The sequence below is a fragment of the Capra hircus genome, chromosome 3 (assembly GCF_001704415.2).
Source record: "Capra hircus breed San Clemente chromosome 3, ASM170441v1, whole genome shotgun sequence".
Lineage (NCBI taxonomy): Eukaryota > Metazoa > Chordata > Mammalia > Artiodactyla > Bovidae > Capra > Capra hircus.
In genome coordinates this window covers 118373055-118399496 of record NC_030810.1, presented here as the reverse complement: position 1 = coordinate 118399496, position 26442 = coordinate 118373055, and the positions used below count along the sequence as shown (strand labels likewise).

General features: G+C 45.2%; 1 protein-coding gene across 1 annotated transcript in view; it reads left to right on the top strand.

The window, feature by feature from the left end:
- Positions 1 to 26442, top strand: part of GPA33 (glycoprotein A33) — a 51515-nt gene that overhangs the window by 6071 nt on the left and 19002 nt on the right. The window contains exons 2-3 of the mRNA XM_018046605.1: positions 11146 to 11300; positions 18159 to 18375. Of these exons, the coding sequence (XP_017902094.1) occupies positions 11146 to 11300; positions 18159 to 18375 (372 nt within the window). The remainder of the gene's footprint in view (positions 1 to 11145; positions 11301 to 18158; positions 18376 to 26442) is intronic.

Here is a 26442-nt window from a genome sequence, read left to right as displayed (position 1 = left end):
GTCATCTTGAGATCTTGTCAAAACACAGACTGATTCAGTAGGTCTAGGGAAGGGCTTGGGAATCTGAATTTCTAACAAACTCCCAAGTGATGTTGCTGCTCCTCCAGGGACTACAGTTGGAAAAACAAGGCCTCCAGGGAAGAACTGGTTCATGGGCACAGGTGTGATCCTCCTCTTGCCCTTTTGCCCTCTAGGACCCCATCCCAGGGTCTTGGTAACCAAGTAGCACTGCTTACTGTGATGCTGGCTAGCAGGGAGGAAGCCTAGGGGAAAGTGAGCCTGGCTCAGCAGGTGGTTCTATTCCTGGCAAGGTCTAACTCTGATAATCCCTCCCTCCTTCCTAACATACTCTAGTCTGTCGGTTCCCCAAGATACACCCCTTCCTGGTTCTCCTCTGGCATTCCTGGGCTAACCCTTTCACATCTCCTTTGCAGCTCCATGCTTCTCGGCCTACCATGAAATGTTAGAACTCCCTCCACTTAGACCCTCATCTACATCTGCATCTTTAGTTGACACCCATTCTGACTGGGCTTCCCTTGTGGCTCAGCTGGTAAAGAATCCGCCTGCACGGGAGGAGACCTGGGTTCAATCCCTGGGTTGGGAAGATCCCCTTGAGAAGGGAAAGGCTACGCACTCCAGTATTCTGGCCTGGAGAATTCCATGGACTGTGGAGTTGCAAAGAGTTGGACACAATTGAGCAACTTTCACTCACTCACTCATTCTGACTGACCCACATTTGACCCCATTTTTGTCTTCAAACTCAATCTCTCTCTTGAGCCTTAGACCGGTAAATCCAAAAGTATGCATGACTTTTCAATTTAGATATCTCAGAATCAGTTCAAACTCACAAGCTGTAAACCAAACTCATGATCTTTGTCCCTACATCTGGGCCCTTTTCAGTGATCTCTACATCAGTAAATGACACCCAATCCCTCCAGGAATGAAAGCCAGAAAAATAGGAGTCATCTGTTACTGTTTTCTATTGCTATGTAATTATCCATTCCAAAACTTAGTAGTAACTTAAAACAATAATAATAAGCATTTATTTTGCTCACAAATCTGCAACTCGGATGGGGCTTGCCAGGGACAGCTTGTCCCTGCTCCATGCAGTGTCAGCTGGGGTGACTTGATTGGGGCTGGAAGACCCACTTCCAAGACTCTGGCTCACTGGCTGGCAAGTAGTTGCTAACTCTGATTCCTCTCTTTGTGAACTTCTCCACAGGGAAGCTTGGGCTTCCTCACAGCATGGTGGCTAGATTGTAAGAGTGAAAATCTAAAGAGATATAAGGTGGAAGCTGTCAATATCTTAAAGTCTGGGCCCAGATATTGACCCATAGGTTCCAGGGAGGGGACATGAGTCCTTTTGATGAGAGGAGTTCCAAAGTATTTTGGGACCATATTTTAAAACCACCATATCACCCTTGGCAGCTTCTTCTTTAGCTACAAATTCAAGTCATCACTAAGTCCTGATGATTTTAGCCCCCAGTATCTCAAAAATCTGTTCATCTTTCTCTATTTCCTCCGAACCTCTCTGAAGTAAGCTCCCTCTCCTAAGCTACCTCCATAGTCTCCAGCTGGGCTTGCGGGCCTATTTTGCCCCTTCTATCTGCTGTCCACCCTGAAGCCAAAATGATCTGTTAAAATAAAATTATGACCATGATACTATGCCTACTTGAAGCTATTCAGTGATTGCCCATTACTATTAGGATAAGACTCATATTGTGAGGATAGTTTCTCCTAACTCTTATTTAGACGCTGTAAACCACTGGGACATTCTTCCAAATCCCAATATTTCAGCACCTAGAATGTCTCTACACTTTTAATATTACAAAAATGTTTGCCACATTACATCTTGCACTTCTTGGTCTGGAAAAATATTATCATCAGACCTCTTTGTAGGATCAGTACCTTCCTTTTTTCTGGCTGCTGCTAAGTCACTTTAGTCCTGTCCAACTCTGTGTGACCCCATAGACGGCAGCCCACCAGGCTCCGCCATCCCTGGGATTCTCCAAGCAAGAACACTGGAGTGGGTTGCCATGCCTTCTCCAATGCAGGAAAGTGAAGAGTGAAAGTGAAGTCGCTCAGTCGTGTCCAACTCTTAGCGACCCCATGGACTGCAGCCCACCAGGCTCCTCCACCCATGGGATTTTCCAGGCAAGAGTACTGGAGTGGGGTGCCATTGCCTTTTTCTGGCTAACCTTGAAGTATCACAAGTTCTTTCTCTCCATAAAGCCTTTCCAGGTAACTTTAAGGCACATTTTTTTTTTTTCCTGATTTGGTTTTGAGGTCTCAATCACTTTTTTTTTCCATCTGATTTACTGCCATTTAACCTTTCACCCACTTTGAGACCTGTGTGCCTAAGCAGCATGGGGACAAGAACTGCTACTTATATATATGTTTTTTTTTTTTTCTCTGTATCATAGTTTCTGGAACAAGTGCTCACAATCTATTTATGAACAATATATTTTGGTTTTCCAGTATCAAGTTATAGTTTTCTGGTCCTCTTTTTTTCTCCAACTCTTTTCATTGGGCTCTTTCCCCAGATATAAAACTCCCTTTAATTCAGCTAGGGCATCCATCTTACCAAGCATTCTCAGATTCTATTATTGACCTTTAAACTATGAGATTCTACCATGTGTGCTAACCATAAACAGCTAGATTCTTGTCCTTGATGATTGATTTTGAGGCTGTTCTGCCCACTTATCTCCTTTATAATTTTTCTCTCTATCCCCTCCAAATCTAAGTTAACTTTCTATCTGGACAACTTTCCCAAACTAGGCTTCTTTCCAACCAGCACCTGACCTCTAACCAGCCCCACTGCCTCCGCCAGTGCCCATTTCTAAGCCCCCTTTTCTTAGATGGCCTCCAAAAAGCCTAGGGTAGGCCATGCAAGCTCCACTCCTGAAGGCTGCTCGCATCCTGCGGGCCAGACTTTGCTGCTGCTGCTGTTTTTCAGTCGCCCAGTTGTGTCTGACTCTTCGTGATCCCATGGGCTGCAGCATGCCGGGCCTCCCCATCCCTCACTACCTCCCAGAGTTTGCCCAAGTTCACGTTCATTGCACCGGTGATGCTGTCTATCCTCTGATGCCCTCGTCTCCTTCTGCCTTTGATCTTTCCCAGGGACTTTTCTAATGAATCATCTGTTTGCATCAGATGACCAAAATACTGGAACTTTAGCTTTAGCATCAGTCCATCCAGTGAATATTCAGGGTTGATCTTCCTGAAGATTGACTGGGAGCCAGAGGAGGATGGGCTAAAAGAAGATGGGCCCGAGGAGCTGGCACTGAGGAGTGAGAAGGGCCAGAGAAAGGGGTCCAAAGACGGTGGCAACCATTATGCCCACGGCTGAGCCCCTAGCTCCACACTCTGACCAGAGCCAAGACTGCTGAGCACAGCAAGTGGGGGCTCTACCTTCAGCATCAGGACCTGGAAGTGAGCTTTGCTGTGACACCGATGTGGGGCGAAGGGCACTGAAGAACAAGCGTGCTTGGACCGTGCACTTGGATTTGCCTCCTTCATTTCCAAATTGGAAGTATCTTACAAACTACGCTGACGTCCCAAACAAGCAGTAACGTCCCAAGCAGCAATTCATTGCTTTTCCCTTTATGCTCACCACCAGGCTTCTTGGGTTGAAATCAATCATCATACTCAGTTTGTGACAACAAAAATCATATTGAGCAGGATATTGTCAACCAAACCAGGAAACTTTGATAAGAGACAGTGGCTGAGAGCGTAGCAGTGCCCTGCTTGTGATGAAGACTGGGATAAAGGTTTGTAGCAGCAGATCCTGTTTGTATGGGGCACAGCCAGCTAATATAGTAACGACAGCTCTGCAAGCGAATATAAGCTCAATCTGGCTTCACACATCCATGCTCTCAAGTCTCTGCCCTCTGTTCTGTCCTGGAAAAACAATGGGAATGCACAGTAACGAATATCTGTCTCATCAAATGCCAGACCGGAGAGGACTCTTGCTTCTTCCTGCTATCAGTAGGTTCTTAATTTTCGTCCTAATTTAATTATCTAAAGATAAACATCAGTGATTTTCAAACTGATAAGTGCTCACTCATTTGATGCAAGATAGAACCCTCATACTCAAAAGAAAGAACCCTCATACTCAAAAGAACTGTTTCAAATAGATGTAGATAGTGAAAAAAAAAAATCCAACACAAAAAAACCCCTCAGTTGCTATCATGGCCTGTTAGACTTGGGCCCATCCCACATTTCTGTAACTTTGGAGGTGTAACTTTGGAATTGCTTTCTAGGAGAGTCCTGAAGGGTGAAGTCTGGAAGATAGCAAGAATTGTCCTAAACTGCCCTGAGGGCACAAGTATGAAGTTTGAACTTGACCTCTGTTTATTTGGAATCATCACAGCCCACCCACACCACCCACTTCCATTGCCGCACAGCGGCTTGTTTTAGTTTCTGGAATGTGGCCCGCCTTCTCCCGTGCCCTGACCTCTGTATGTGCTCTTCTCTCCTCCTCTCACCTATTCCCCTTTTTTCTTGTGGTTCCCTCCCGCCCATCCTCCAATGTCAGCTCAAAGGGCCTTTCCTCAGGACAACCTCTCCTCATCCCCAAATCCTCTGTTATATCCTGTCATTGACTGTGTATGACTGGTTACCATGATGGTTTTACATTTATCTCTGTAATGCAGGAACTGTCTGTCTCCGCTTGCCATTTTCCCGCAGAATCCAGCAGAGCCCTTGAAACACAGGTGTCCAGCAGCCATTTGCTGAGTGGGTGTCAACGAATGAGCACCCACCCCTTTGAACCTCAGCAGGCAGCAAGCTGGTTTGCTCTCAGTGTTTCCTACCTGTCTTTCTTCCTTTGCCTTTATGCTATCCTTCTCTCCAAGCCTCAATTTCCTAATTGCATTTGTTTTTTTTAATCAACATTTATCCATCTTGCATCCTCTTTCTAGGGATGGATGGGTGAGAGGGGCTAATTAAGGAGATGGATTTGTCCTGCAGGTTAAAGGAAGAAAGCCACTCACTGTGCCTTCCCTCCCTCCCAGGCAGCACTTGCATTCCTGGGAAGACCCCCTGGAGGAGGTCATGGCAACCTACTCCAGTATTCTTGCCTGGAGAATCCCATGGACAGAGGAGCCTGGCGAGCTCCATGGAGCTGCAGAGTCAGACATGACCAAGTGACTAAGCGTGCGTGCGTGTGTACACACACACGCACACACACACGCACACACACACACGCACACACATACACACACACACAGTACCTTCACTCAATGGTGGGAATTTTAGCATTGAGACAGCCAGTGGAGAATATATTTGACTTGGAGGTAAAGTTCAGTTGCTCCTCAAACCACTCGACCTTGGCAAGACTCAGGTTCTATTCCCACATCCCTAACTCCTGACTGTTGAGTTTGTCTCTGTTCCCAGAGCACTCTCTCTGCCCAGGGCACCAACTGTCACACTTGGAACCCGCCTCCTTCCTGGGGTTTCTTCCTCTCCTGGCAGTCAGTGCTCTTTGGGTGGCTTCCTTGTTCTCTGCCCTGTGAGTCAGGGATGCCATAAACACCTGGCATAGGCAGAACATGGCGACAGACAGACGCTCAGACAGACAGACAGAGAGCGCGGGTAGCGGTGGAGAGCAGAGCCCCTGGTCTGCTCCGCTCACTGCCCACTGGCTGCTCTCTTTCTGCACACTCGGGCACGGGTACCTCTTGCCATGGGCAAGGCTAGCCCTCCATCTTTGCTCATACCCACCCAGGCAGGGATCGTGCTCCATCCGGCTTCTCCTCCTTTTTTATTTTTTTAAGGAATCACTTCTTTTCCAGGAGCTCCATCCCTATGACCTAAGAGCCTGCTCAAGTCTCTCCATCTTCCATTCCAGAGGGGATGAAAGAGACCTTCTCAAGATCTTTCATAGCCTTCTGTCTGAAGCTTCCCCATTTCTCTGTGTTAGGCAAGCTCCCTGACGAAACAGTCTGTCCCCACTTCTCTGCTTCCTTATTTCCTACTTGACTTGTAGAAATGTAACTCGGTTTTATGGTTGCAAGAGTACCACATGTCTGCTGCAGAATGTTTGGAAAATAAAAATACACAAAGAAGAAATCCAGAATTCAGAGATAACTGCTATTAATTCTCTACTTTGATATATTTTCTTCTAAATTTTATTTTCTTTCTGTGACTCTGTGGAAGTGAGATACTGTTATATGCACAGTTATGCACCCTGCTTTACTCCTTTATATACACAAGTTCAGCAACGTGAACTGAGTCCCTTGGGGGCTGTTTCAAGTCTCATCATCTCAGTAAGGCTTTCCGTTAAAATCCTTCTTCTGGATCCAAACGCAGTCCCTCCCCTCTCTCCCCACCTCCATCCCTTCATATTTCACTCCTTAACACTTGCACTCAACACTTAATTAAGCTTTGTTAGGACGCTGGCTGACAGTGATTTCTAATTGCTTCCTGAGCAGGGAATACAAACCACTCAACAAACAAGGTCTTATTAGCACCCAGCTCGGTGTAGACACCTTAGGGGTTGGAACTGGCAAGTGATGAGTACAAGAGAAGTCTGAGACACAGACCCTGCTAGAAGGAGCTGCCATCTGATGAGGGGAGGCAGCCTGCACGCATAGACCCACACTGACATGATAATGATGTGTGCATGGGGCGCAAGCTCCCTGGAGCAGTTCAGCAAAGCCAGTCAGGGCTGAGATGATCCTGGTGGCTTCTCCAAGAAGGTGGGACATGAACATGCCTCTGATCATTTTCTCAGTGCCTTGCACTAAAATAGGGCCTTAGGAAAAATTCATTAAATTGACAGGAATGTATAGATTCCTAAAGATCTTCGTTGAAAAAAAGGCTTCCACAAATGTCCACTGAGTTCTAACCCCTCCTCCCCACCTCTCCGTCTCTCCTTCCCCAGCTGTCATTCTGAGAGCCTGAAGGGGTCATTTCCACCTTGGCGGACAGGACAGGCCAACATGAACGTGCATGTATGAGCTGCACCCCTTGGCCTAGAGACCAGCACTTTCTCACTGCAAGAGCTCTATCTATCTGGTCCTAAGGCACGATGGGTCCCTTCTGGCCTCCAGCACCTCCTCCCTAACTAAGACTGTGGTTTCTCTGCGCAAATGGATTTTTCTAAGTGGAGGCATTACTGCCAGTTTCCCAAGGGTACCCATAATGTGCTGTGTATGCCTCAAGCAGCCGGTTCCATCAAGCATTTCATTAGCCTCCTTGGATGTATTGCTTTCTAGTTAGCTCTCAAGAGACAGTTTATTATCTTCTTAACAAACCTTAATTATTTACAAGCAATTCTGGAGGCCTTAAGCTGAGTCTTCACACCCTAGTCACTTAGGGAGTTTCAATGACCTTTACCATTTCCTCCTGGGGCCACCTGCAAACTTGGTGTCCACTCTCTGGGGCTCCTTTGGTTATTTGATTTTTTAAATCATTTTCTAGAAACTGAGCATCTCTGGTTATAAATCCTACCCATCTTCTAAACTTAAGTTCTCTGTAACTCATTCATTTTGCTGGCAAAGGGCACTTAATTGAGTATCTCCAATGTATTAGGAGTAGGCTTCCCTGGTAGCTCAGAGGTTAAACATCTGCCTGCAATGTGGGAGAGCTGGGTTCGATTCCTGGGTTGGGAAAATCCCCTGGATGAAGGAAACAGCAACCCACTCCAGTATTCTTGCCTGGAAAATCCCATGGACAGAGGAGCCTGGTGGGCTATGCTCCACCGAGTAGCAAAGAGTCGGGCATGACTGAGCGACTTCACTCTCACTATGTATTAGGCGCTTTGTTGAGCCCTGAGGATATGAAAATGAAAGAAGCACAGTGCAGCAGAGGAGAAGACATGACAATATACAGGTGGACACAGCTCTTGCTTAGGTGCCAGGGTGAAGCTTGTGCATACTAAATATGTTGTCATCCACCCTCAAACCTTGAGTTAGGTAGTGTAGTTAACCTCATTTCACAGTCAAGGAAACTGAGGTACAGAGAAGTTGATTAAGTTGTGCAAGGTCGCACTGCTAGGAAAGCTCGGGTGAGGATGCCAGCCTGGGCAGTTTGGCTCCAGTAGTTGTGCTTTTGGCCACTCGGCCATGTTGTGTAACAGACTTTCATGAGAGAGTACTAGGGTGAAGGTACTCATGCGTAGTACTTGTGGCACCAAATTCTGAGATTTTGATTCCTTCTTTGCAGGTGAAAGCACCTACTCTCCCAATTTGTATACCCTTGGGAAGGTTAACACATCCCTGAGCTATTAGTTTTTAATGCCTTATGGTGAATTAGCCTAGACAGATGATCTTCATCAATATCAGAAGAGCCCAGCCTTGGTAAAAAAAGAAAGGAGAGCAGGAGGGAGGGGGAGAGAAAGAATACTTCTGGAGGAGGAGAGACACAGCTGTTAGCAGTAACAGGATGTGCGAGTGGCAACGACTGGGGAGAAGGTGGGTTCTGGGCAACTGGAAAGAAGATGCCCAGTGTAGACCTATACAAAAAGTAGACAGGGAGGTTGTTGGAAAGCTCTAGAAACCAACTTCTCCACTTCCTAGTGCTCTGATTATAGATTAGATATCCTCACCCAGTGCTTTTCCCTCATCCACTGGGTAGAATGCAAAGATTCCATAGAATGTGGGTCACAGAGCTAATAAACAGAAAGCCTATGGGAAGAGGTGAAAGAAACTGGACTTATTACAGTTTACTACAGAACTAGGAATGAGAAAGCTGGTGATTACAAACATCAGAAGCCTCTGAGTTTATGATGGGAAGTTATTAAGAAGTTAAGCCAGATGTCTTTGTTGCCAGTAATGTCAGAACAAGAAGATACTGACTGAATCAGTAAGAAGGATTTAGATTAGCTATGGAGGATTCCCAATGATGGCTGTTGGCATGAAGTGCTTAAACATAGGATACATTCTCATCTAGGATTATGGAAAATGTAAGTGTGTCTTAGGGCACAGGATTGGCCTTTAAAAATCCTTCCCAGGTTTACAAATAACATTTAAATAGCACTCTATATTTGTTCAAGATATTTTCCCTTTCTTTATGAGTTCTTCCTCATCCATTCATTTCCATCTCTTCTCCCACTAACATAAAATGACTTTAACTCGCTGTTATTATGATCTTTAAAAGTGATCTGTTCTTTTTAAATTAATTAACTTGTTTCTTTTTCGCTGCACTGAGTCTCCGTTGCTGCTCTTGGACGCCTCTCTAGCTGCGGCGCATGCGCTTCTCTCTGTGGAGGCTTCTCTAATTGCAGAGCATGGGCTTGGCGTGCACAGGCTTAGTTGCCCGGTCATATGTGGGATCTTCTTGGACCAGGGACTGAACTCATATCCCCTGCATTGACAGGCAGATTCTTAACCACTGGACCATCAGGGAAGCCCCTTGATCTAGTCTTTAGTTATAGTCATTAGTAATTATTATTTATTTATGATAGTTCACCCATAATGATGGTGATGGTTTTTCTTGTGATTAACTTCTAATTAAGGATGCACCTCAACAAATGGCACCCCACTCCAGTATTCTTGCCTGGAGAATCCCATGGACAGAGGAGCCTTGTGGGCTATAGTCCTTGGGTCTCAGAGAGTTGGACATGACTGAGCGACTTCACTTCATTTCACTCAACAAAAGACTATGAGATGAGAAAGTAGAAGTTATTCAATATGAATATATATATATATATATAGAACACATATATGTAATGTAACTGTCATATATTAAGCACTGATTATGGGTCAGGAATCATTCTAAACAAAGTACACTCTTCATGTTATTTAATTTTCAAACAACCCATTTTTCAAGCAAGGACTCTGGCACAGAGAGCTTAAGTAAGTTGCTCAAGGCTACACATTTCATAGATAAAGGAACTGGGATTGCCAAGGGGCATTCTAGCTCTGAAGCCTGTGCATTCAAACTCAGTGCTATGCTACTCATACAGGCCGAATCTACACCCCCATGCAGAGCAGTTCGTCCTAAGGAAGACCTGAGGGCTAATCAAGCAGTTACTACATACAGAAGGACAGCACAGAAATGAGCAGGAAACACAGAGATGTTGTACCCATGGGAACCCAGCCCCTAACACAGAAACCAATAAGGAGGGTTATTGCTGATGGGCCCAAGTATGGACTTGCCCACCTGAGAAACAGCATAAAAATCAGCAGTTCAAAGGGTACCCAGACTATATGGGAAGGAAATCCACTTACTAGAGCTTCAGCCAAATGGGCATCACTCACACTGTAGTCACAGGCCCACTCAGATTCAAGGGGAGCGGACACAGACCCCAGGTCTTGATGGAGGAGAGTCAATGTCACATGGTAAGAATGTATGTGATGAGAGATGCTATTGTGACCACATTCTTTTTCTCACTGGATTTTTTTTTTTCCTGATAAACATATGTAGAATAAATGCTCCTGGGACTATGCTAACCTAATCTTATTCAACGAATTTACCATATATAGTTCAGTTCAGTTCAGTTCAGTCGCTCAGTTGTGTCTGACTCTTTGCGACCCCATGAATCACAGCACGCCAGGCCTCCCTGTCCGTCACCAACTCCCGGAGTTCACTCAGACTCGCGTCCATCGAGTCAGTGATGCCATCCAACCATCTCATCCTCGGTTGTCCCCTTCTCCTCCTGCCCCCAATCCCTCCTAGCATCAAAGTCTTTTCCAATGAGTCGACTCTTCACATGAGGTGGCCAAAGTACTGGAGTAAGCGCTCCATAAATGTGTATTAAATACTGAGTGAATTATCATCACAAGAAAAAAAGATGGGGGGGAAATATTTATTGAGTGTATTCTATATGCCAGGCATTAAGCAAAGCATTTACATGTTATCTTATTTTATTCTTTAAACAATTCTGAAAAGTATTAGTGTTCCTTTTTCTGGATGAGAACTGAGGCTTAGAGAAGTTTACACAATGCCTAAGAGGAGGGGTGGGGCTGAGGCTCAAAGCCAGGCTTTTGCCCACCACACAAGCCACTTAACTTTATTGAGATGCTGCAGGGGACAGGGTGAACCAAGGTATGCATGTTTGTCTTCACCCGAGGCTTGCAGGAGAATAGCTGTTGTGCCAGGGCCAGGATCGCAGTTGCAGTGTGTTGAGCTGTGCTTGGAGGAGATCCAGTGGACAGTGAGTGGGTATGCCATGTCATTTACTTCCCACTTTCTTTCCAGTCTGGATGACTGTCCATGCCATCTTTGTGGACACCCCAAAGGATGTTCTTCGGGCTGCGAGAGGGAAAAATGTTATCCTTCCATGCTCCTACCAAACTTCCTCCCCCAACCGAGAAGGATTTATCCAGTGGGACAAGCTTCTAAGGAGTCATACGGTAAGGATCCTTAAAACTCTGCTGCTGCTGCTGCTAAGTTGCTTCAGTCGTGTCTAACTCCGTGCGACCCCATAGACGGCAGCCCACCAGGCTCCGTCATCCCTGGGATTCTCCAGGCAAGAACACTGGAGTGGGTTGCCATTTCCTTCTCCAATGCATGAAGGTGAAAAGAGAAAGTGAAGTCGCTCAGTCGTGTCTGACTCTTTGCGACCCCATGGACTGCAGCCCACCAGGCTCCTCCACCCATGGGATTTTCCAGGCAAGAGTACTGGAGTAGGGTGCCTTGCCTTCTCCCCTTAAAACGCTGGGAGCACGCATATACGACTGAGTATGACCTGATCACAGAGCAGCAGTTCCCAGCCTTTTTGGCACCAGGGACCTATTTTGTGAAAGACTATTTTTCCAGGGACTTGGTGGTGGGAGGTGGTTTGGGGATGATTCAAGCACATTACATTTATTGTGCACTTTATTTCCATTATTAAATTGTGATATACAATGAAATAATTATACAACTCATCATAATGCAGAACCAGTGGAAGCCCTGAGCTTATTTTCCGGAAACTGATCTGACAGGAGGTGGAGCTCAGGTGGTAATGCGAGTGACGGGGAGCAGCTGTACGCACAGATGAAGCTTCGCTCACTTGCTGCCACTCATCTGCTGCTGGGGCCTGGTTCCTCCCAGGCCAAGGACCAGTACCGGCCCATGACCTGGAGGCTGGGGACTCCTGTCTTAGAGGACAAGCACTACAAAACCTTTCAATACAAGTTAGATAGACTAAGCCTAGTTAACGCCCAGGCTGGGCTGGGTGGGGAAGGAGCAGTGAATGTTGGGCCCAGGGAGGGCTGTACTGTGCCATCTCTAGTCTGAAAGAGTTACCTTCCCTCAAACGTCTTTCTGTTGTCCAGTCTCAAATGACCTTTACTGTATCATTTGAGTCAGTCATTACTTTAGATTAACACAGAGCTCTCTCTGAGACCAAATTTTGTTGTAGCTTTTTTTTTTTTCCTGCTTGGGTTCTTTCAGGGAGTATGGGAAGATTTTATTTTCTATTTTGGAATAGATAGTAATCCTATGGCTCAAAAATTAAAACATCATGAAGAAGCCCATTGAGAAGTCTCATTCCCATCCTTGTCAATCTTGTCCCATCCCTGCCCCAGTTTCCGTACCCTAATCCCCTTATCTTCCCTTTCTCCCAGACAAGGCTAATTTTCACTGGTACTGGTTCTTTGGGGGCAGCATTTACTCTAATTTATTGGTATTTCTGCCACAATCATTCAGTACTGTGAATACCACTTTTGGCTAAGATCTGGTTTCTTGTGTTTCCTTCCAATGGTTCTTTATGCCAGTTCAGAAAATGTTTATATGCATACTCACAAAAATACATCTGCTTTCCACCCTAGAATCCCAGTCCCTATTCCCCTCACTAGAGGTAGGAGTGTGTGTGTGTGTGTGTGTGTGTGTGTGTATGAGTGTGTGAGTGTGTGTGCTCAGTAGTGTTCAATTCTTTGCAACCCCATGGACTGGAGCCTGCCAGGCTCCTCGTCCATGGAATTTTCCAGGAAAGAATGCTGAAGTGGGTTGCCATTTCCTACGCCAGTTGATCTCCCCAACCCAGGGATCGAAACTGGTCTCTTACATCTTCTGCGTTATCAGGTGGATTGTCAGTGGGATTCTTCCCACTGCACTACCTGGGAAGCCCACTAGAGGCAACCACTCTTACCAGATTTGGGAGTGGCCTTCTGGAGATGCATCACATGTAAACATAGGCATATATTTACATATATGAATATGTAAGTTTCTATAAACTTCATGCACACTGTCCTCCACTTGGCTTTTTTCCTCTTAATATACTTTGGAGCTCTTTCCAAATGTCAGTGCATTTATATTTATCTTTTATTTTTTAATTCATATTATATATTTCATTTTATGAATGCTCTATATGTACGAATGATGGACGTTTGTTTTACTCCCTATAATTTGCTACTACAAATAATATTGCAATAAATATGCATATATGCATGTCTCTGCTGCTGCTGCTGCTAAGTCGCTTCAGTCGTGTTCGACTCTGTGCGACCCCATAGACGGCAGCCCACCAGGCTCCCCCATCCCTGGGATTCTCCAGGCAAGAACACTGGAGTGGGTTGCCATTTCCTTCTCCAATGCATGAAAGTGAAAAGTGAAAGTGACATCGCTCAGTCATGTCTGACTCTTAGCAAACCCATGGACTGCAGCCTACCAGGCTCCTCCGTCCATGGGATTCTCCAGGCAAGAGTACTGGAGTGGGGTGCCATTGCCTTCTCCGTGCATGTCTCTAGGTATATATTTATAAATACTATTGTAATTGTTTATAAATATGTATTCATATATAAGATAAATTATTTTAAAATGGAACTTTGGGGTCAAAGGCTATGTGAATTTAAAATTTTGATAAATGTCAAGTTGCCTTCTTTGTATGTCAGACCAATTTTCAGGTTCACCAACAGTGCAGGCACTTATTTCTCTAATTCAGACTATTCTCAAACTATCTCATATTTGTGAATTTGATGAGCAGAAAAATATCTCATTATTGATCAAATTCACATTTCTTTAACTGTAAGGAAAGGAACATCTATTCATAAGCTTTTTGGGGTTTAATTTTTTTTTCTTTTGCTGCACCAAGTGGCATATGGGATCTTAGTTCCCTAACCAAGGATCAAACCCTCACCCCCTGCAGCGGAAACAGTCTTAACCACTGACCACCAGAAAGTCCCTATTCATAAATTTTAAAGTTACTTCTACTTTTCAAGTGCGAACATGCCTGGCATCAGATCCCTAGCTATTCAGAGAGAAGGCATTAAGCTTTCCCCTGACATAGAAGGGATGGCCCAAGACGCGCCAGTCCTCGATCAGCAGGGCTGAGGAGTGAGGAGAGCAATTCTTGGCCCAAAGCACCTTACTGTCTGTTGCCCAAGGGACCCTGATGGGCCAGAGTACCTGTCCTATCTGTTTCCAGAATCCCAGGAAAAAACCTAGAGAAGGCAGCTGCTGCCGTTAGCTTGCAGAAACTGAAGACATGTTCTCTCAGCAAACCAGACGTTAGGTCTCTGCCAGGCACCTAACAAAGATAAATGTATCTCTTTTGAGATAAATACTAAAGATCTTATGTTGACTGATCCCTTACTTCCTAAAGGATTTGAGGCAATCACATTGAGAGCAAGTAAGTTCAGTTCAGTTCAGTTGCTCAGTCATGTCCAGCTCTTTGTGACCCCATGGACTGCAGCTCACCAGGCTTCCCTATCCCTCACCAACTCCTGGAGCTTGCTCAAACTCACGTTCATCGAGTTGGTGATGCCATCCAACCATCTCATCCTCTGTCATCCCCTTCTCCTGCCTTCAATCTTCTCCAGCCTAGGGTCTTTTCTAATGCTTCAGTTCTTTTCATCAGGTGGCCAAAGTACTGGAGCTTCAGCATCAGTCCTTCCAGTGAATATTCAGAACTGCTTTCTTTTAGGATTGACTGGTTGATCTCCTTGCATTCCAAGGGACTCTCAAGAGTCTTCTCCAACACCACAGTTCAAAAGCATCAATTCTTTGGTGCTCAGCTTTCTTTATGTTTCACCTCGCACATCCATACATGACCACTGGAAAAACCATAGCCTTGACTAGACAGACATTTGTAGGCAAAGTAATGTCTCTGCTTTTTAACATTCTGTCTAGGTGTGAGAATACTCTGTGAGTCCTACCACAGCCCTATTTTTAATTTTAATTTGCTGTTACTTGAGAGCAAGTAAGAGTGCAGAGAAAAGGATTACATCTATGCCCTCAAGGAGATTATTGTGACAGGTACTAGCAAGAGTGGGAGATGACATGGGGGAGAGTCAAGGAAGGGGAAGCCTTAGGATAGCTGTAACCAGTAGGTCAGAAAAAGAGTTGAACTGAGAAAGACCAACATCCATACACTCATCCACAGCTCAAGACAGGCCCTCATCTCCTGCTTTCTTGCTCCTCCCTTTTTCAGCCAAGCTTCCCGAGAGTCATCTGTTCCTACCAGAGCTGTGGCATGTGACTGGGAGAATTATGCATCTGGGTACCCAGCCCGGGGGACCTGATCACCATTAGCTTGGCACAGACGTGTCTGTCCAACAACTAGAGCATCTTTTCCTGATCTGCATAAAGAGTACGTGCAGACCCTCAGACCTGACTCTTTTCCCTACCCAGCACGGTCTGCCTTCCTGCCCTAATACTCCACCAAAATCACCAGCAACTTCTCTTTTGTTAAATTTAGTGTGCTGCTTCTGTCTTCCTCTTATTTCATTTCTCCTAGCTTTTCTGACTGTCAACCACTTCCCCATCTCGGAATCTCCCCCTCTTGGCTTTCTGATAGTCGTATCCTGGCTTGCTTCCACTCTTATCCCTCTGACCTCTCCCTGACTTTCTCTATTAAGTAGCTTGGGGGATTGCCATTTCTATACTTGCTTACATGAGGTGGCTTCATTAAGCCCATGGCTCCACGCCATTTGCTTTTTGTATATTATCTACTTTAATCCTCACAAAAATCCTATGATACAAGTGTTATTATCATCATCTCCACTTTGTAGAGGAAGAAATAGACTCATAAAGAAGTCAAATATTTTACTTAGTTCAGTTCAGTTGCTCAGTTGTGTCTGACTCTTTGTGACCCCATGGACTACAGCATGCCAGGCTTCCCTGTCCATCAACAACTCCTGGAGCTTCTTCAAACTCATATCCATTGAGTCAGTGATGCCATGCAATCATCTCATCCTCTGTCATCCCCTTCTCCTCCCATTTTCAATTTTTCCCAGCATCAGGGTCTTTTCAAATAAGTCAGCTCTTCACATCAGGTGGCCAAAGTATTGGAGTTTCCGCTTCAGCATCAGTCCTTCCAATGAATATTCAGGACTTCAGAACATTTCCTTTAGGATTGACTGGTTGGGTCTCCCTACAGTCCAAGGGACTCTCAAGAATCTTCTCCAACACCACAGTTCAAAAGCATCAGTTCTTTGGCAATCAGCTTTCTTTATAGTCCAACTGTCACATCCATACATGACTACTGGAAAAGCCATAGCTTTCACTAGACGGACCTTTGTCAGCAAAATAATGTCTCTGTTTTTTAATATACTGTCTGGGTTGGTCATAGCTTTTCTTCCAAGGAGCAAGCATCTTTTAATTTCATGGCTGCAGTCACCATCTGCAGTGATTTTGGAGCCCCCCAAAAATAAAGTCTCTCACAGTTTCCATTGTTTACCCATCTATTTGCCATGGAGTGATGGGACTGGATGCCATGATCTTAGTTTTCTGAACGTTGACTTTTAAGCTGACTTTTTCACTCTCCTCTTTCACTTTCATCAAGAGGCTTTTTAATTCCTCTTTACTTTCTGCCTTAAGGGTGGTGTCATCTGCATATCTGAGGTTATTGATGTTTCTCCTGGCAATCTGTATTCCAGCTTGTGTTTCATCCAGCCCAGTATCTCACATGATGTACTCTGCATATAAGTTAAATAAGCAGGGTGACAATATACAGCCTTGACATACTCCTTTCCCGATTTGTGAGCCACTCTGTTGTTCCATGTCCACTACTGACTGTTGCTTCTTGACCTGCATATAGATTTCTCAGGAGTCAGGTAAGGTGGTCTGGTATTCCCATCTCTTTAAGAATTTCCCACAATTTGTTGTGATCCACACAGTCAAATGCTTTAGTGTAGTCAGTAAAGCAGAAGTAGTTGTTTTTCTGGAACTCTCACAGATTTTGGCAATTTGATCTAAGGTTTCTCTGCCTTTTCTAAATCCATCTTGAACATTTGGAAGTTCACAGTTCATGTACTGTTGAAACCTGACTTGGAGAATTTTGAGCTTTACTTTGCTACCGTGTGAGATGAGTGCAATTATGTGGTAGTTTGAGCACTCTTTAGCATTGCCTTCTTTGAGACTGAAATGAAAACTGGCCTTTTCCAGTCCTGTGGCCACTGTCAAGTTTTCCAAATTTGCTGGCATATTGAGTGCAGCATTTTAGCAGCATCATCTTTTAGGATTTGAAATAGCTCAACTGGAATTCTTTCACCTCCACTAGCTTTGCTTGTAGTGATGCTTCCTAAGGTCCATTTGGCTTTGCATTCCAAGATGTCTGGCTCTAGGTGACAGACCACCATCATGGTTATCTGGGTCATGAAGGTCTTTTTTTGTATAGTTCTTCTGTGTATTCTTGCCACCTCTTTTTATTTCCTCCTTCTGTTAGGTCCATACCATTTCTGTCCTTTATTGTGCTCATCTTTGCATGAAATGTTCCCTTGGTATCTCTAATTTTCTTGAAGAGATCTCTAGTCTTTCCCATTCTATTGTTTTCCTCTAATATTTTGTTCAAGATCATATAACTACTAAGTGCAGAGCTGGGATTTGAACTGAAGCAGTCTGGTTCAAAGTAGTGATCTTAGCTAGTACCATGTTTTATTTGATAAATGATGAGTATATTGATGAATAAACAAATTCCAAAGGTAAGAGTCAAATAAATAAAGGGGGGTTGCAAGCCATGGATGATTGCCCAACACAATGCCTGAACATCTTATATACTCAATAAATATTGCTTGACTGTGAGAACAGAACTAAAATGGAATAAGAGGTTCCATAGGTTACAAGAGGTGATAGCCTCTGGTATGAAGTGCCTGCCTGCCCCAGGCTTTTAGTACTATAGGTCATAAGAGGAATCCATGAATGGGCCCCATATGTGGAGCTCTTTGTTCTGCAGGGTCGGCTTGTCAGTACATCTGGGCCTGGGGACGGTGGGTGAAGGTAGGCAGGACAGGCTGCAGCATCGTGCCAGGGCCTTAGGCTGAAGACCAAGTGGTATTTCTTCTTCCTTCCAGGAAAGAGTGCTCATCTGGAAATTTGAGACCAAAGAATATATCTATGGTGGACTTTATCAGAATCGTGCTAGTGTATCAAACAACGCCGAGCAGTCAGATGCCTCCATCACCATTGACCAGTTGACCATGGATGACAACGGCACCTACGAGTGCTCTGTCTCGCTAATGTCAGATCTGGGTGGTGTCTCCAAGTCACGTGTCCATCTCTTGGTCCTTGGTGAGTGTCTCCTCCTTCCTGGGGTGATAGGAAGAGGCTGGGGAGGGTGGGGTGTGAGGAGGAGGCATCCTGCTGGCAAGAGAAAACTGGAAGCAATGCCTGATGAAGAGCTAAGACTTCTCCCCTCATCTGGTCTGTCCGGAGGCTTGGGGGGATCTTCTTCCCTCCCTGGAACCAAATACGACTCTGTCTGGGCACACAGCTCCCCGGGACAGAGGTCAAGGCTGATTTGGAGTGGTCCCTGGGGGTCAGCCCTGGAGATTCTGACCATGCTCCATCCAGCGCTCTTTCCTTCACTCCAGCTCCTCTCTTTTTCATGGAAAACTTACTAAAAAGAAGAAAAATGGAAATCCTAGATCCTACTGGAAAGATTCTCACTGCCTTGCTGTGATGCTGAGGGCCAAATCATGATTCTTACATGTCAGGCATCTTTTCCAGCTCTAAATTCAGCTAATCAGTCGAAGTCCTTCACACCACCATCTCCCCAGACTTGGGCTCTAACACACCATTCTTCAGGTTCTATTGTTTCTGAAATGTGTCCCACAATAAGATTCTCTTTATACAAATAGCTCATTATTGCAGTTTATAATTTTGGAATGATTGGAACTATCACCTACTTTTAGAATCTTCATTTTGTAGATGAGGCCCAGAGAAAGCAGGCACCTGACTCAACGTCAGACAGCTGTTGGAAAAACTTTAGTGAGCCAGCCTGTGTCTACTCTAGGAAATGATCCCCACACTGGTGGGCAGCAATACTTTTTAGCCACACTTTAAACCAAAAAAATGGATCATGTTCCTCCATTTTACCCCCTTTACACTACATAGTGGGATTTTATTTTTAATTGCAAAAGGTGGCTGCCTGGGCTTTTGAATCATTATAGTGAGTTAAACGGAGAAAGCAATGGCACCCCACTCCAGTACTCTTGCCTGGAAAATCCCATGGACAGAGGAGCCTGGTAGGCTGCAGTCCATGGGGTTGCTAAGAGTTGGGCACACCTGATCGACTTCACTTTCATGCATTGGAGAAGGAAATGGCAACCCACTCCACTATTCTTGCCTGGAGAATCCCAGGGACGGGGGAGCCTGGTGGGCTGCCATCTAGGGGGTCGCACAGAGTCGGACACGACTGAAGCGACTTAGCAGCAGCAGCAGCAGCAGTGAGTTAAACAATAAAGGCCTGAATAAAGAATAACCATCTCCTCCTTGCACCCTAGTGCTAAAAAGGTGGCCAAGGCTAGTATCTGCGTGCCTTCTTCTAGACTCCTCTCCAAGTCCTTTCAACACACACACATACACACACATATTTCATTTTCCTTTCTTTCCTTTTCTTAAAAAAATAAATCTTATTATAAAGGGTTTTTGTAACTTTCTTTTTCTTAATATTTCATGTAAATTTCTCCAGATCATAACATACAAATATACCTATTAATATAATACACTCCCTTGCATGAATGTACTATGATTATTCCAGTGGCCCATACTGATGAGCATTCTCAAGCTGTTTCCATTTTTTTGTACAAACAATATATATGTATGTATAATATGTGCGCACATATGTATGTACATATATACGTATATGCATATTCCTGTGTTATCTTTGTTTCTGTTGGATAGATTCTTAAAAGTAGGATTTCTATTACTCAACATCATTAGGCATCAAGGAAAAGAAATTTAAAAAGAAGGATTTCTAGGTCAAAGACTTTGCCTTCATTAAAAGTTATTCCATACTGGCAAATTACTTTCTCCAAACCAACTTTCTATTGCCATGAACATTATGTGACCATGCTTGTTTTCCTATATTCTTACCAGAACTGAATATTATCAATCTTAATTTTTCTGTGAAAGTGAAAGTCACTCAGTCGTATTCAACTCTTTGTGACCCCATGGAATTCCATGGAATTCTCCAAGCCAGAATACTGGAGTGGGTAGCTTCTCCAGGGGATCTTCCCAACCCAGGGATCGAACCCAGGGCTCCCATACTGCAGGCAGATTCTTTACCAGTTGAGCCACAAGGGAAGCTTCAGTCAGTTCAGTTCAGTCACTCAGTCATGTCCGACTCTTTGCAACCCCATGAATCGCAGCACGCCAGGCTTCCCTGTCCATCACCAACTCCTGGAGTTCACTCAAATTCACATCCATCGAGTCAGTGATGCCATCCAGCCATCTCTTAATTTTTTATAAATTTTGTTAATTGACTAGGTGAAAAAAAAAATCTGTTCAGTTCCAGTTTCACATCCATGCTAAGTCACTTCAGTTGTGTCTGACTCTTTGCGACCCTATGGACCGTAGCCCACCAGGCTCCTCTGTTCATGGGAGGGTTCTCCAGGCAAGAACACTGGAGTGGGTTGCCACACCTGCTCCAGGGATACTCCCAACCCAGGGATCCGACTCTCATCTGTGACGTCTTCTGCATTGGCAGGCAGGTTCTTTACCACCAGCACCACCTAGGAAGCCCGGATAAGCTTCACATCTCTCCTTAACTTGGCGCTGAGCACCTAAGGCAAGGAGAGCAGCAGTGGATTAAAGGCTGGGTCTGTTTCCTTGTTCTCCTTAGTCCACTTCCTCCCACTCTCACTTCTGTGACTCTGAGGTCATGGCCAAGCGTTAACGGGGAAAGCAAAGCTGGGTAGTCCACTTCCTCCCACTCTCACTTCTGTGACTCTGAGGTCATGGCCAAGCGTTAACGGGGAAAGCAAAGCTGGGATCACCTAGCCAGGCCACTTACCATCTTCTCTTGCTATCCCATGATCCCAGTCAGAGCAGACATCCCACTACTGTTCCTTTTGTGGGGTGCGTGAGAGGGTTCCTCAGCACTGGCCCCCACCAAGGGGTCCACCTGACACAAGTATTTTGCACACCTGCAGGCCAGGTTTTCACATCTTTCACCCTTTCCCACCTTCCCCTGATTATGGTAACTTGCTCTTACTCTTCACTCTCCACTCTGGGCTCCCCTTGACCCAGCCAACAGCTCTCTGGGACCAAATCCTTTCAGTGTGACAAGAACATGCCTCCGTCTTTATTCTGCTAAACCCTGCACCTGGAAGGGCAGATCCTTCTCACTGTTGCATGCTCCCCTCACCTTGCCATTGCAGTCTGCTCCAGCCAGCTTCTCTGAGCAAGCGGTAGGACCTGAATGTGACCCCAGATGGTTCCTCAGATACCCAAGGACATCTATAAAGCCCTTCCATCATCATGTTCCAGGAGCAGACTGTAGGAACTTACTGATTCCTTACAAGTCTCCGCGACAAGTGAGAGATGCCAGTTCCCAACAGTAGACAGCTGCTCTCTCCACATGGTATTGTGTGGTTCCTCCTTGGCTGGGAATGAGACGCGGGGGAATACCTCCTTCCCCTCCACCAAGAGAAGGAGGAGAAATGCTCATGGTCCCTATTTCTGACAATCTTCTTTAAAGAAATCTCTCTAGACTTCTCTTAAACGGGAAGTAGGAGGGCAACTGATAATTAGAGAATTCACTCCTGGGAAAGTCACTCCTCTCCTCAGCACTGAGGATGCTAACCATTCAGAGCCTCAACTTGAAGGTTTTAGTGGACATTCTGAGACACAGGAGAAGTCCCCTCCATATACCATTGATGTTTTTTGCTCTGGATTTGGGGACTCTTGTCTTGTACAAGATCTCTCACACCACCTTTGTCGTTATAAAAATGAACTTTATGTTCTTTTCTTATGTCTGTAAGTCTTGTTTTTTACCCTTAGATCTTTGTTTCATCAGGAATTTATTTTCGAACACAGGATACTAAGAGTTTTTGTTTTCTTCCAAATGAATAGCCAATTACATCAACATCATTTATTATACCAAAGAAACAATGATTTTCCCACTGGAATGCCAGGTTTATCGCATGTTAAATTGCTACATATACACAGCTGTTTTTTACTCCTTATTTCGTTTGGTCTCCTTTTGATTATTCCTATGCCAATATCGCATTGTTGTGATTATAGTATGACTATAGTCTGTGTTGAGATACAAACACACATGCACACATACTTATTTAGTTATCAGTATTTGTGTGCATGGCTTTTAAAATCTGGCACTATGTAGTATCTTCTCTTACTAAACTTTTCCAAATCAGTTTTACACATTTATTCTTTCATGTTAATATTAAAATCACATTGTTACGTTTACAAAAAGTTGGTTGGAATTATGTTCAATTTACATATTAATTTGCAATGGAATGACATTTTAATGATATAAGGAAGACGATATATCAGATTTTCTGACCTATATTGGCGAATCTATAGTGACTGGATTCCAGGCTTTCTGTGGCCAAATAAAGACTAATGCGTTTACTTAGTTGTGTAAGAGGAGGGCAGGAAACTGTACCCATTCCATCGAACTAAATACCCAGTCTCTGTGTCCTCCTGCTCTGCAAAACCAAGGGGATCCTCTTAAATGGAGGGAAAACTGCCATCAAATTGCAATGACCTTTGCCTGTATCAGTCAGTTCAGTGGCTCAGTCGTGTCCTACTCTTTGTGACCCCATGAATTGCAGCACGCCAGGCCTCCCTGTCCATCACCAACTCCCGGAGCTTACTCAAACTCATGTCCATCAACTCAGTGATGCCATCCAGCCATCTCATCCTCTGTTGTCCCCTTCTCCTCCGGCCTTGAATCTTTCCTAGCATCAGGGTTTTTCAGATGAGTTAGCTCTTCGCATCAGATGGCCAAAGTATTGGAGTTTCAACTTCAGCATCAGCCCTTCCAATGAATATTTAGGACTGATTTCCTTTAGGATGGACAGGTTGCATCTCCTTCAAGTCCAAGGGATTCTCAAGAGTCTTCTCCAACACCACAGCTCAAAAGCGTCAATTCTTTGGTGTTCAACCTTGTTTATGGTCCAACTTTCACATCCCTACACGACTACTGGAGAAACCATAGCCTTGACGAGACAGACCTTTGTTGGCAAAGTAATGTCTCTGCTTTTGAATATGCTGTCTAGGTTGGTCATAACTTTCCTTCCAAGGAGTAAGCGTCTGTTCATTAGATAACACCAAGTTCACAACCATAACAACTATCCTTTTTTGAGTGTCTGTTTGCTATGTGCCAGGCATCTCAGTAAGTCCTCTATGGATATGATCTCATTTCATCTTTGCAATACATCTGTGACAGTGGGTATTAACACTCATATTTGGTAGAAGGGAACACTGAGACCCAAGCAGTTAAATGACCACTAGAAAGTGTCCAAGCTTTGATGGAAACAGGGATTTGATGCTCAAATCCCTTCACTGTTCCCAACCATCAAGCCTTCCAGTTTTGGGTGATTCCCAAACTCTTCATGGCTGACTTACTTTTCAGCACACCCTTTCTTTCACTCTGTGGCAGATGTAAGCTCGCCATTTATGTTTTATGGTGTCATTGCCTTAACTTGTGTCTTGCCCTTCCTGTGCCCATGCCAATGAAAGAAGGTTGGAGAGGCAGAGCAGTGCCAGCCATGGATGTGCCCACTGTCCACAGGACATGCCCATTTGGAAGCGTCACTCACTGAAAACTGAGGTTCTGTAACTGCTCTTCCACACTGAAGGTCTTAACCGAGGTCTGGGACACTGAAGCGCCATAGCCCTCTGAGTACATGGATATCTCTTTCAAGGTTTTCACGGGGAGCTTTGATGGTCTTAGAGCTGTAGGAACACCTCTCCTAATCTCCTGGACGAGGCTGACACGATCACATTTTATTATCTGACGGCATTTTTACAGCTGTGTTTCGGTTGACCCAGACCAGGTGGAGCGCTGTGATGTGTTTTTCTCCTGGCCCCGTGGAATCAAGAGTCTGCCTGTTTGTGAAGAGCTCCTCATGCCAAAATCTCTAGTGCAGCAGACTGTTAGAAAGAAGCCTGTTTCTGCTCTGCTGGACTGTTATTGTTCTCCCGCTCCAAGGACCTTAGTCCTGACGCAAATAAACAAATAGCTGTGTTTGGTGACCCCTTGCCTCTTAAAAATATACGAATTTAAAGAAAGATGAAACAAAAAAAGACAAACATTCACATATATCATTGGGTTTTATTTCTCCATGTTTTCTTCCAGCTCCTATCCACATACTTATTTCTGTACATAACTGAATTTGTAACCTAACCATAGGAACTTTTCTCATTTCATATCATTACATGCTGTCTTAGCACTTGCTGCTCTTTAAGCTTCATGCCACTTCAGCAAGGGAATGCTGAGTCCTCTGCCCCAGAATTGGATGCTGTTTCCAATTTAAGCTATTATAATTAATGTTGCATTAAACCGTTTTGTGTTCACAGCACTTAATTTCATCTGCATTAGCTCCCGAGAGAGACGTTGCTCAGCCAGGGAAATGAGCATTTCCCTCCAGCTTCTCTTCTGCACCGTCTGCCCTTCCTCACCCCTTCCCTTATCCTGGTTCACCCCAGCTGAGTCCCTCACTCTGCTCCACCTGGCCCTTCTCTGGCTGATTCTGGCTCCTCTGGCCTCCGTATTTAACGGCTTTGGTTTTCTTCTGGCAGCAAGCTGGTTTCAGGCAGGGCCGCTGCTGCTAAGTCGCTTCAGTCGTGTCCGACTCTGTGCAACCCCATAGACGGCAGCCCACCAGGCTCCCCCATCCCTGGGATTCTCCAGGCAAGAACACTGGAGTGGGTTGCCATTTCCTTCTCCAATGCAGGAAAGTGAAAAGTGAAAGTGACGTCGCTCAGTCGTATCCGACTCTCAACGACCCCATGGACTGCAGCCTACCAGGCTCCTCCGTCCATAGGATTTTCCAGGCAAGAGTACTGGAGTGGGCTGCCATTGCCAGGCAGGGCAGCAGGGCCCAATTCAAGTGTGGATGAATGACCGGATTTCCCCCCTCTCCTCTCTTAGGACCAGCTGCTCTTATGAGACGAATTAGTTAAACTCGAAGAGCAAAGACTACAAATTTAATCTGAGATTATGAAACTCGGTGAAAAGACTGTTTTGCTTTAGAAAGATAATTGGTACTATATATTAAGTAAACCCAGGAAAAAAGATTTTTACAAGTTTTATTTCCAAATGGTTTGCTGCTGGGCTGATTTTAGGCAGAACAGCTTTTGAATTAAATGGGGTCGTCCATTCAGGCTGCGTGACCTCACAGTAAACTGAAGCGAGCACGGAGCTTCCGGAAGGAGGGGAACCGTCTTGGTCACCAAGGGGCAGTCACCTGGCCCGGGACCGGGACCTGGCGAAGCCGGGCAGGAATGGTCGTCTTCCCGGCCTTTGGCGCCCCCTGACGTCTGCAGCGGGAGTCGCAGGCTCTGGAGAGGCCTGGACCCGCTCCCTCCCATCACTCCGCCCTCTATAAATATTCAGGTGCAATCTACAATCTATTTAGGAGCTGGGACGCGCCAACTGAGAATCCAAGATCTACAAGAGTCCTACAACCCCCCTTAGCGGGTGGAACGGCTGTTTGAACTAGATCTGTATGATTCTAGGTCCTAGCTGTTTTTGATGGTGAGGGCTGCGGAGGGGAGCTTCGGGGAGGGGCTGGACGGAGTGGGGGCTGGCGGTGCCTAGGATGAGCTGAGGTGGGAAAGTAGTTTGAGGGCTGCAGCTTAGGGCCTGGGGAAAAGACCCTGACACATTCCTCCATAACGTGGGTCTCCTAGGAATTGGTTGGTCCCTTGTTTGCCGTTATTTCTACTGCTGCCTCTAGAGTGGATTAGGGATTTGTTTTTAATAATTTTCCCTCAGCAAACGGTGGCGTAAGAAAGCTAGTCACTGGATATGTTCAGCGTATGCTGGCTACTAGTCATGCACCCTTAGCAGGGTTCTGAGTCAGTGAGAGACTTCGAAGGTGGTGTTGTATTTGTGGCCAGTCTCTTTTGTGGAATAAAAGGTGAGGATCCTGTTAAAGGAGCACCTGGGAGCAAGGGTGAGAGTTTCTATTGGTAGGGAGGGATGTTCCTGGACCTCTGGAGAGCTCAAGACACGAAGCCTGGGTCATGAACAGCTCTGACCAGGAGCCAGCCTCCTCAGAAGTGATGCTCTCTTTCTCTGTCCTGCAGATACCTGCGGGCTGGGCCAGCAGGGAGGGCAGAGGGCTGTTTGTGAGAGTAGCCCATGGGTAGCAGCCTTTTCCT